Source organism: Drosophila yakuba, chromosome 2L (genome assembly GCF_016746365.2).
Source record: "Drosophila yakuba strain Tai18E2 chromosome 2L, Prin_Dyak_Tai18E2_2.1, whole genome shotgun sequence".
In the NCBI taxonomy this organism is placed as follows: Eukaryota; Metazoa; Arthropoda; class Insecta; order Diptera; family Drosophilidae; genus Drosophila; species Drosophila yakuba.
In genome coordinates this window covers 17484263-17496494 of record NC_052527.2, presented here as the reverse complement: position 1 = coordinate 17496494, position 12232 = coordinate 17484263, and the positions used below count along the sequence as shown (strand labels likewise).

The 12232-nt window shown below is 45.4% G+C and overlaps 2 protein-coding genes across 4 annotated transcripts in view; both read right to left on the bottom strand.

The window, feature by feature from the left end:
- LOC6528647 (nephrin) overlaps positions 1-5764 on the bottom strand; it is a 56768-nt gene extending 51004 nt beyond the window's left edge. For 2 of the 3 annotated variants that reach the window (XM_015198506.3, XM_002089653.4), the window contains exon 1: positions 5028-5764. In XM_015198506.3, the coding sequence (XP_015053992.1) occupies positions 5028-5175 (148 nt within the window). In that variant the 5' untranslated portion in view covers positions 5176-5764. The remainder of the gene's footprint in view (positions 1-5027) is intronic. The other variant, XM_015198505.3, reaches the window with a different exon arrangement.
- Positions 5765-10077: 4313 nt separating this feature from the next.
- LOC6528646 lies at positions 10078-11999 on the bottom strand. The gene is made up of 2 exons (XM_002089652.4): positions 10697-11999; positions 10078-10620 (listed from the first exon to the last, which is right to left on the bottom strand). Exon 1 carries the CDS (start codon positions 11874-11876, stop codon positions 10881-10883), a length of 996 nt encoding a protein of 331 aa, XP_002089688.1. The 5' UTR covers positions 11877-11999; the 3' UTR covers positions 10078-10620; positions 10697-10880.
- Between the last annotated feature and the right edge of the window lie 233 nt (positions 12000-12232).

The following is a 12232-nucleotide window of genomic DNA, read 5'->3' as shown; positions in this document are numbered from 1 at the left end:
CATATGGACTTGCTCATTTTACTGGTGGGATATCATTTAATTGTGAACAACGAGTTTTTACTTTAAAGTATCTATATTGAATATTCATATGTTGCATATGTATTTTAAAAAGAAGACTATATGGGAAAACCTTTAAGCTTTGGTACTACGACGCCTTGTAGCTTAAGAAAAGGAATAGGATAGAAAAATAATAAATCTGAATAATATCGATTTTATATTTTTGTATACCCTTTCACGAAAAAAAGTAAGTATTTAAAATTTAGTATTTCGGTATGCAAATAATAAGAAAATTTACTTCAAAATAAATGTACTCGTACATATGTGATTTAAAGTGATTTAAAAATGAAAATGCAAAGGTACAGAATAAAAAATACAATGGGACTGCAGAATTAAACTTTTTCAAACGGTTTAAACGAAACTTGTAGAGTCAACATGTAATTTAAAAGCCATTAGTATTAAAGTACCCTTTCCAAAAAAATAATTTTTTTATGAGCCTTCAGCAGTGGAATTGTTATCCAAAAGACAGGGGTTCTGCGTTCTGCATCTACTGCAACTGGTGACACTTGCAGCTGTCGATCTGGGCGACTGGATCTGGACTCAAAGCTGCCACGAGCCAATGGTTAACCGGTTGGACACGCGTCTCGAATGGGCGAAATTAGGCAGATGCTGAAGTTGGAGGCCGTGGATGTTGGACTTCCAGTTGCGCAACAGCTGCCACTTCAATTAATCGAAAGATGGAAGGCCGCCGAAGTGGAGCTATTAATATTTGCCCGACCTGATAAAAAATTAATTTTTCAATATCGCAATTTCAACACAAGGTTAAAATATGCAAGTTGCCACCACAATAAAGTGAAAACTCGGCCGGCTCTCATTGAATTTGATTTCACTGCCGTCGAGAGGAAAGTGGTTCTGTGGGACTATGGTTGTATGGTCGTATGGGTGGGTGTGAATCGGGGTGTGCGAGTGTGGTTTCTTGGCCCACATATCGATAGCAGGTCCTTCCACACACACAACGCACACAGACAGACCGGCTGGGGGCTCGTATCTGCCGGCGCACAAGCACAAAGGATATCGACTCCCTTTGAGCAGAATGATGCAATTATTCACACTTGATTAAATACTCAAGAAAAGTGAAAGTGCGTGGAAGGAAGCTCATTCGGCCGCCTCTGAAAAGCCCGCATTGAGATGTTTTCCAAAAATTCATAAATTTAAATTAGCAGTGAGAATGATGAAGCCATCGTCTGGTGTCTGCAGCTCCGCTCCTCCGGGCTCACCTTGAAATGGTTTTTCAATTACGCCACCGAACTGAGCAAGCTGAGGGCCATTAAATGTATTCCATTTCGAGGACTCCGCCTGCAAGCTCATTTCGCCGACTATGACGAGCCTCATTTGGCATCTTGCTTGATTTGCCATTTTTATTTATTCATTCAACTGTCTGTTTGCGGGGCAGGAGGAGGAGATGCTGGGCATCCGGCTGTCCGACAGCTGACTAACCAAATCAATTCGCATCAATATCGAGCAAACCCATCAAAGTCAGTCATCGATTGGAGATTGGAGAGGAGTGGAGTGGAGCAGGGGGAGTGGAGCAATCATCTATGCCATCCATCCGCTGCCGCCACCGCCGCATCCTTCAGTGGAAATATTCTGCGTAGGAAGCACGGCAGGCTGCACATTGCTAATATCCTGCCGCAATCCCAAACCCCATAAGCCCCCTACGCCCCTCCCCTCCCCTGCCGCAGCCCCTTTGTGCGCACACATACATATATGGGTATCCTACTAATTGAAATTCATTCTCAATCTGCCAAAGCCAGAAAAGTGCGCTGGATCTCGTCGATGTTCCTTAAACTGGCGTAGAACTTCCGATTTTCGACCAGCCGAAACTCCATCAAAATCAAAAATTTGGTGATCCGAGGCAAGGGGTTGAATCCTCTTATGCGTGCATCCTTGAATCCACGCATCTTCACATGTGCGGAAGGCCCATAAATTTCGGCTAGGTATGGCTACTATTGATATATGTTTATACACACAACATATCTATTTAAAAACCGGGGCAATTACCACATGCCACGATCGAGCGGCGCAGCGGGAGTTCGCTCTCTGTGGCGACTTCGAGAACCTGGGGTTTACGATTGTTTTCACTTGACATATGCAACTCCCGCACTCTGGCTTTCCACCTTGCCACATGCTGTCGATTTATTTATGCACCGCTCGCATGTGTGTGTGTGTGTGTGTTTTAATTTGGTCTCAACTTTCTGTCAACAAGCAGTCGGAAAATGGCCAATGCAATGTCTATTTCGGTCCGAGATACATTTGTTTGGCTGGGGGCAGACAAACACACACATTGAGCGGCAGCAAAACAAGCTGGGATTGCATAGTTTGCTCGCTTTTTAAAAACAATTATTTTGCCATTTCAATAATCCTCTCCATATACGCTATGCAAGAAAATCCCACAACAATTGGAAAACGTAAGATTCTCCCTCGGGATTTAAGTCCTGAGTCTTTCCTGCTAAGCAAATAATCTACACTATTTATAAGCTCTTTAAAATGTACATTTAATATTTAGATCAAAAATCATAAAATTTTCAAGTTAAAACTGAAAGTTTGAATAACCATAGATGCAATGCACTTTGCACTTCAACTGCAATTATAAATAGCCCTTTAACACGTAAATGTATTTGAAGTTAATTCTGAGTAACTTTGTTTATTCTACTTTCAGCTAGTAAATAAAGGATCTTCTAACTTCTGTTTTAACCAGTCTTTAAAGCTATCGCCCTATTCTAAGTAATCCACCAGTTACCAGCTGTCCACTACTTTAAATTTACAATTAAGCCCAAATACATCTGCCTCACTTTCCCTTGCGGCTCTGATTTGTCGACTCTGAATGCGTTCCATTTCGCTTAAGATTGCAGACCGATTCCGATGATAGTTCCTCGCCATGCTGGGACTATCTGTATTTTGGAGGGGTCGAGACCACATTTGATTTGCAATTACGTAAGTTCGAGTGGCCCACGCTACCGCCGCAGTTTGAGAATGGACCTCGGAATCAGTCGGTGGTTTTTGGGAGCGTGTGGGCGAAGTCAGTCAATATCGAACTGGTTAGCGGGCTCAAGGTGCTGCTGGGGCGAGAAATATCAACTGGCCGGTGGAGCGCGGACTATGGACTGTGTGGTGGTCCGTGGCTCGTTAAGCCAAGTAGCCGAGTCTGGGCAAAAAATGGGCGTTTTCCAGTTTTTTGCTCAGCTTGCGTCGCCCACACTTGCGTCTGCAATCTGGGCAGAGATTCGCCTTTACTTTTTTGGAGAGGGCAGCGCAATTAACTTTCAACCAGCTCGAAAATGACAGGCGCACACACAAGTCAGTTGCAGTGGCGATGCTTCCTGTAGATAGGATGGCATCCGAAGATAATCTATGTGCTTGAACCAGCCCGTAGCCTGTGTGCTTAACACTCTGCCCTTTGAGCAGCAGCAAACCCAGAAGCACCAACAGCAGTGGCAGATGTAAAAGCAGAAGGAAGCGCAGCCCCTCAAGTGGGGGCCACCTCCTGCTCCAGATCGTCCGCCCGCTCCGCCCACCATTGATGGCGCTCTGGTCAAGCTGTACTTGGTTCGTGGTATTGTCAATGCACTTCACTACATTTGCCAACTGTCAGAGACAAAAACGACAAGTCGCGACGACTTTTCCACACTCCCAGGACCCTCTAGCCCTCCACCCCCACCCCTGCATCCTCGGTTTTCCCGCTTTTCTAACTGCACCAACACATGCTCGCTGTATATCTATTACGCCGTGTTTGTCCTACGCTGTTGCTGCCTTCTGCTTCAGTTGCTCAGCTCTGGTGGCATACATTTGGGTCCTGTGTGCTCAGTTCTGTTCGCTTTCTGTACCCACACACGGACACATGGACACACGGACACACTCGCACTCACACTCACACAGTTACACGCACAAGCCGCCACTCACACATGCACATGGTTGACAGACAGACGCAACTTTTCTGCGTTCGTGTGTCCTTGTGCTTGTTTTTTGGTCGCCTTAGCCTGGCCTGTCTGTTTGTTGACATATTATGATCCTTGATTATTTTGTGCTGACAAATACATGCTTTTCCTTTTTCCACACTGCTGTACACTGCTATACACATACCACACAGCCAACATCTAGATAGACTTCCGATTCTGATTCTGATTTTGATTCGGATTCGTATTCGTGTTTGGCTTTGCTGCCTTTTCCCAGGGGGCGTGGTCCGACTCCGGCCAGGTGCTTCTTAACTAATTGGTCTGAATGTGCTATCCCCAGTTTATTAGGCTTTTAATGATGGGCGTACTCTGTAAATCCGCTTCCATTCGGACTCCAATCCCCGCACACGCCCACAAAAGCCATGCGAAGCTATGGCATGAGAAATCAAAAAACAACAAACCTGCTCCCCAAGCAAACCAGACCAAACAAAATCCACAACCGAACTGTGGGCGTCGACACAATATTTTGAAAATTATATTCGATTGTTTAGCTGTCTATTCTCCGTTTTTTAGGGGGGCGGGGAGCAAAGCTGCTCTGGGATTGAGGGGCGGAAGCCCCGATAAGAACGCAAGTACATGGCGCACAAGTAACGGTTGCCAGCTCCCAGTTCCCAGTTTCCAACTCCACTCCACACCCATTTACTCGAAACTCCTCAACCTGTTCTACGATAATGCGTTTGATTGCAGCGGAAGTGGAGCGCTGTTGTGGTACGTGTGTCCGGTGCTTCTAGGCTTGCATAATGTGTAATTAATAATTAGTTTACCATTCTGGACGCCCCCTCCCCTGCCAACCGCCCAAGTCATCGGAGGCTCTGCCACGCCCACAAATGGCTTTTCCACTGATAAATGCCCAGAAACGGAGCGAGTCCCTGCGGTATCCCTCTCGGCCAGACCAGACCAGACCGCAAGTTCCATTAAAAGGACCCAAACACAACCTGCAACATGCAATGCCTGCTAATGAACCGCAGCTGTTCGATTGCCCATGCCCCTTCCGCCTTGGTCGAGAAGTCCACTCACCCAGGAGGCCCAGGAGCTGAAGATGTTTAATCCAATGCTGACGGCAGCGTCGTCGCTTTGTTGCATGTTGCTGCCACTTGATGTGCTGCTGCTGATGCTGCTGTTGCTGGTGTTGCTGATGTCGCTGATGTCGCTGCTGCAAAGCCATATTTGTGGCCGTTATGCTCGCTGTGTTGGCTTTTAGCGGACTGTTCTGGGAGCTGCGAAAAAACCCGATGTTGCACTATAAAGAGCAGCAGTTACCGTTGCTGCCACTCCAGCTGTTGGTGCGACACATTTGTTTGGGGTCACCACTTCAGAGCACTTTTTGTCTGACTTTAGATTTTTGGCACACCCGCGAAGTCGCGATTTGAACCCGGATTGAGAATGGAAATGGGACCGGGTTAGCGCCGCATAGTGGCGGCTGTTCACATGACCGCCGGAGCAGGGTCGACAAAAACCGGTGGCAGGGGTTCTTGGCCTGGTCTAGGACTGCCAGTTGGCCACTTTAAGATTCGCACTTGCCATCCGCTGGATGTTGGCGCAGACTCGATAATTTGGCGTTGTAATCGCGGCACGAGTGCTGCCCGTACGAGTGAGTGTGTGTGTGTGCGTGTGCGCTTGCAGAAGTGTGGGTGAGCGGTAGGCCCCGTGCGAGGTCTCCGAGTCGAATAACGGAACGGAACGGAACGCGGAGCGGTTCCTCTGGCGAGCGTCCTCACGGAATCAGAGCTAAAACCGAACTAAAACCTCGAAGCTCGCGACGCGCCGACCGCCAAAGAACGAGTATCTGTGAAATACATCTCCCCATCGCATCGGCATCGTGCAGCAGGAGGCCACTGAGAGTCGCACGCAGAGAGTGCGTTATGTTCAGACGTCCAGATATAGACGCACAGATGTATAAGAGAGCATCCACAAGATACTCCAACGCTGAGTATCTGTAAACACTTCGCTCAAGCACGTTGTTTGTTGTTGCTGCCGTACGAGTCCGAGTCCGAGTCCCAGCCGGTTGTGCCCATCAACTTATACTCCATCAGATCCGGGGGTGGATGTAGTATAAGTATGCCTATAAGTACTCGTATAAGTATACTGCTTGTATAAGATACACTCAGTCTGCTATTTGAGTTTTTAGTTTGTTTTGAGACCACTTATACTGCGTGCAAAGAGTAGAAGTATGCGTATTAGTATAAGACAACAAATAATAACTTTTAATCCAAATCAAATGCAATTCAGGGTACCTTAAATGGTACCCCTTTGTGTAACTTTTAATTGTTATTTAAGTAATTTAAAGTGTTTGAAAATCGTAAAGGTGCCTATAAGTATACTATGAGTATAAGATACACACATTCTGCTATTTGTAATTTCAGTTTGTTTTGTGACCACTTATACTGCCTGCATAGAGTAGAAGTATGCGGATGTGTATAAGACAACAAATAATACCATTTAATTTAAATCAAATGCAATACCTTAAATTGGTTTCCCTTTGTGTAACTTTTAATTGTTTTTTAAGGTATTTAAAGTATTTAACAATAGTAAAAGTGCCAATAGGTATACGTATAAGTATACTGTGAGTATAAGATACACACATTCTGCTATTTGAGTTTTCAGTTTGTTTTGAGACCACTTATACTACGTGCAAAGAGTAGAAGTTTCGTATAAATAGAAGACAACAAATAATATCTTTTAATTTAAATCAAATACAATTTAAGGGAATTAAAATGATACCCCTTTGTGCCACTTTAATTGGTATTTAATTATTTTTAGTTTTATGTTCAAATGTTGAAAATTATTTGAGAGCTAATTTTCATCAACAGATTTGGCTTATATTTGAATTAGTGTAGTAATTAAGAAGCATCTTAAAATAATAAAAGTGATTCATAAAGTGCTTAAATAATATAAATATTATTCATTTAATTTACGATTAACCCAATTGTATGCGAGTTTTATAAGTATAAGTCCAGGTCTCATACGGTATAAGCAGCGTATTCATGACTTCAACTCAGCTATTTTGTATACGAGCTGATAAGTGAATGGAATCACATACGTATCTGTATAAGTGACAAGCTATAGCTGCGATATAAGTATAAGTAGAGCTGTGCCTTCTACGCAAAATGGTATAAATCGACTGCTACGCCGGTTGTATAAGTATAAGCTGACAGCGAAACTGTTATACACAGGCCGTATGAGCTGGTTTGCAGTAGAAGTTCGATGGAACAATTCTCTTTCCTAGGAAAATGTTTGAAGTTTGAGTGTTTTTGGGGTGTCTTTGTTTTGTTTTCCATTTGAGTTGCTTTGAGTTTGGGCATCGGGGTTACTCCCTAATTGCTAAATATGACTAGGGAAATGGTCTTCGTCATACCCACTCGCAGTTTTAATCTGCGTTTCCTTCGCGTGCTCACGTCCCCTGCCACGCCCCCCGTCTTTTACGACAGCAATTTTCATATCATTTGCACGGGAATCGCCTTATATACTGGCACTTAACCATATGAGTGGAATGCTGGCCTCCAAACACTTGTTACACGCAACTCTGAAAGTCCCCTGGGATCGCTTCCCTTGCAATTTCCCCGCCTGATGCCATTTGGCAAACAGAAGAGGCGAATTTGAACAAGTTTTTTGTTCCAAATTAAAAAAATATGTGTTGGGGACTAGGTCTAAAAAGTAGAAGAGCATGAAAGCGGGGGCCCACAATAAAAACCAAATTAAATATTCGTGAGAATTCGCGTGGCTATGTGAGCAATTCAATAATCCTGCCCAATTTTCCAGCCTCTTCAATTTGTTAAGTGAACGCTAATCCCTAAAGTAGTCGAGAGCGATGTCTAAACAAAAACAATCTTGATAACCATTTTTTGCTGTTAAAAACGCAATTGAGGAGTTTTCCGAAACCCAGCAAAAGCAGACTGGAAAGCAAAAACGTGTAACAACGTACGACGTGAAGTGGAGTTTTCATGTTTGTTAAATTTAATTCTCACGTAATACAAATCTGTGATGATGATTTGATATCTTAAGTTTATATGCATGAGCTTAGACTATTTTGAGTGATTTGATACAGGATTGCAGTATGAATATATAGAAGCTTGATGCGGTATGCAGAAATCTTAGACAGTCGGTTCTACGGTTCTCCTAAAGCACGGGATTGATCGCCACCGAAATAGTCCATTTATCCACGTGCAAAGAATTTTATTATGCACATTAATGTCCTAGCAATTGCAGAGTGCCAATAGTGCGATCTGCATAGGTAGCTGCATTTTTCTTGTAAATGGGCGCTCGGAGTTGAAGCCCTTAAATGCTTTATATTCTTGCCTTTTTTGCAGCCAATTTTTTTGTGGGCATCACAGCACCTGCCCTTAAAAAACCAAAAGCACAGAAAGTGTTTAGCAGTAGATGTCCTTGAACACAGCAAAAAGTGTAGGAACAGCAGGCTCTGGGAGCGGGAAAACGGAATGACCCAACCGGAGGACTGATGAATTCGTGCTTCTCATCTTTCCGCACGTAATTCCGTGTCCTCGAATGTTCTTGCTCTTCCATATTTTCCAGATGCAGCGGACGGAGCAGGAAAGTCCTTACTGGTCGGCACCTTTGGCGGCTCTCCTTTTGGGCTATGTATCACCCGCCTCGAACTGCTGGCCTGGGGCAAAACAAATCAATAACCGACAACGAGAGTTATGCCTTGGGTAGCATTGAATCCGCCCTGGCTCACGACGTGCCCCTCATCCTCCGTCTGCTCGCAAAGCTCCAATTGGGAGCGTCGGGCTTAAGCTACATCGCTTCTAAGCTAAGCCTCCATCCATCCATCAAGGCTCGAATACCCTCGGCTGCGCGCTTCCCGTTTGCTGGCAGATCCGCCACATCAATCGTGAATCGAGGTCTGCATGTACACCTCACTTTCCCCTGTCCCGGAAGTGTTTTCCTTTTCTGCACTGAGTAAAAACATCAATACTTTGGATAAAGTACTAAAAATCTCTAAATCAGTTTTTTAATTGGTATTGGTTCAAAATGTTAAAAATTCAAAAAGAGATAAGGCTCTTTCATAGCGAGAATTTACGAATGACATTTCAAGCAAGTGTTTCTTGCAGTGTCTTCCTCCTCCGAACTTCACTTGTTTTTCCCACTTGTGTACTGCGTTATTCTTATTTTCGAAGATGGGGCCCGAACAGCAGACATTCGTAATCTTCAGATTCATTTGCCTTCCCCTTGATGGGCCCTCCTGGTTTTCTTGGAGAGCCTACGATGTTTGCCATCGGTAGGGGGCATGGTTTTGGGTTTCCCAGTGAGGCCGGCTTGGTTTAACTAGATTCTGCTCATTGTTGCTGCCAATATTTGCCCATTGCTGGGGATTCTCTTTGCCGTAGTTTGGTGTGTCTGTGTGTTCGAGAGCTTTGCAATTCCACACCTCAATTTCCCTGTCAGTAACTGGATTAACTGCAGAATGCACTCAGTATTTATTCTTTAATTCCCTGCCGCACACCTATCATCTAAATACCCCTGCCATCGCACTCTGTAATTTTATAAAAATGAAAATCAAATATTTTCGCACGCATTCCGTACAAGTGAAGCATAAATATTTGTTTGAAAAATGAGCTATCCACTTTCTGTTCATAAATAAGACAGAACAAGGAAACCGAGCCGAATTCTTGGCCAGCTTTGGAGTCCCAATTCCATCTCCATCCACACAGCTCAGACATTTTCGGAGATTAATTTGCAAACAATGTTCCATATACAATTTTGGATTGGGCAGGAGTACACTGGCACGCAATCTCCGGTTCTGAGCAGCTCCCAGATGGACTTCGATTCCGGTCCACGTTTCACAGTTCACTTTTTGTTTGCTATCTTTTTTAATTATATTATAATTTTTGTTGGAGCGGGCACGGAAGAAAGCTCACGGAGACATTTTTGCGGTGTTTTCTTTTCATTTTCATTTGCCACTTTTGCATCTTGAAGATGGAATTTGTGGACGAGCGTCCAACTGGTATACACAGGAAAATTAACACATTCGCTGCGAATGAAGGACCCACACCCATGCCCGCCTTTCTCGCATTTCCAGTCAGCTCCACCCAAAACAAACAATTGCAAGTTATTTGTGAAAATTTTATTGTAATTACAAAAGTTTTCTCATGTTGTTTTGCCGCGCTTTCACCCTCTTTCGATGCCCTGATACCTTGAATTACACACAAATAGGTTTCCCTCCGCATCGCTATTCCTATTCCAACTCCACCGGATTCCACTCCTGCTCCTGCTCCTGCTCCTGCTCCTGCTCCTGCTCCTGACCTTTTCGGTCTGGTTCAATTTCGTATTTGGGGCTCGATGCGAAAGCTCAGTGTTTCAGCAAACTTTATCCACTTCATTATTTGCTCGTTTCCATTGCTGTGTTTCGCTGTTTGCCTGTTTGTTCGCCAGTTTGCATTGTTGGCTCGTTTCGATTTTAATTGTATCTGCGTGCAGGGGCCACCATCTCCCACACCTACCACATCTCACCAACGAAACACCCAGCCCAATGGCCTCCACCATTCCACCCCAAGTACTTTCGAGTATATTAAATACCGGAAAGTTCTCAGGTCACTGAAGGGCAAACGTCCATGGAAAGTGGGAGGGAACATGGCAGGTGCTAAACAGGTGACTTTGGAAAATGCGTGCGGGATAGAAATTCAAAGATGTAGTTTTCATCTGATATATAAAATATTATTTATTCATACATATCTCTACTAATATAAACGGCACCCAATCGTAAGATTATTACCAGACAATCCGACTGAATATTGGTAGCTGTTGACAATTTTGGTGGATATAAAGCGAGGATTTGGATAGGGATGTTAGAAAAACTGTCCCGTTCTTTCCTCAATATCATAGCTCTGGAACTTGTTGTTATTGATCACCGCTCTAGTCGTAGTAAAAGTTTCCGCACAGCCGCTTGCCGCCCCTCAATCTCTTGAGCGGCGACTTGGAGGGCACGGAGTACACGTTTCGCTGCTCCTGATCCTCGGACACGGCGTCCGGCAGGATTGAGTAGGGGTGCAGGGCCATCTGGGACCTCTGGCGGGCGAAGTCCTGCTGCAGCTGCTCCTGCTGGCACATCTGCTGGTGGCGCTGCTGCTGGTACAGCATGCGGATGTACTGGTCGTAGTACTCCGGCTGCTGACAGAGCTTCTCCTGGCGCATCTGCATCTGGCGGGAGTAGGGTAGGCCCTTGCCTATGATCTCGGTGGGCCGGCTGCACAGGGGCACAGAGTAGGTCTTCTTGGACCGGCCACTCATCTTGAGTCTCGGACGGTAGGCGTCTCTTTCCCGCCCAGGTGAAGGGTTTTTCAGAAGCTTTTCCGCTCCACCAGCCAGGTGTGCCACTCCTGGGGGCCTCTTGGCGTCCACGATTAGGATTACCTTGCGCCGCGGGATGCCGGAGTGGGAGAGCACTTGGCCTGTCTGCTTCCGACGCAGTGGAGATGGCGACTTGACCTTCTTCCGCGCCGTTATAGCTGGTGATCTCGGCTTCAGAGACGTCTCCACTTGCTCCAGTTTCTGGGACTTCTCCATGTTTCTCGCTCCCAATTTGGCAGCTCTCTTCGTTACATCTATCCTTGCTGGTCTAGCCCAAACCTTGCGTTCTATCCTCTTCCTTTCCCGCTCCTTCAATCCCTTGATCCGCTTGGGAGGACGGAGCTCCGACAGATCAGAGGGATCGCTGGCCAACTGCCAGGCGGAGTTCATCCTGGGTCGCTGCATGGGCTCTGCTCCCACGTAGTTTGGAGGAGTGTAGGTGGGCAGTCTCCCCTGCGCTCCAGCCACTTTGGGTGGCGGAGCCAAGTACTTCCTCAGTGCGTGCCTAGAGTCCAGTATGCCGGGCCAGTCGCTCGATTTCAACGATCTCGAATTCGCCATTTTGCGTTTGCTAACACTTAAAATTTGGTTTAGTTTGAAGGGGCCGCGTACATTGCCAATGATTTGATTTATTTTCTATGAAATCTAAAAAAGCACTGTCCAAATGGTAGATGGAAGTTTAAATGAAAGGGGACGGGATGCCAACGAGAAAGTCACACTTATTTATTGGCATGAACTCGTGTTCGCCACTCGGTGGTTGTGTTTTGCGTGTGTTTTTTGGGGGCAGAGCCCCAATACCGCCCACCGCCCACCGTCCACAGATGGACGGACAGTAAATCGGTTCGTGGCATTAATGCAAATAAGTGGAAACACAAATATTTTCAACGTTTTTGTGGTCTGAACCGAACGAACGGACT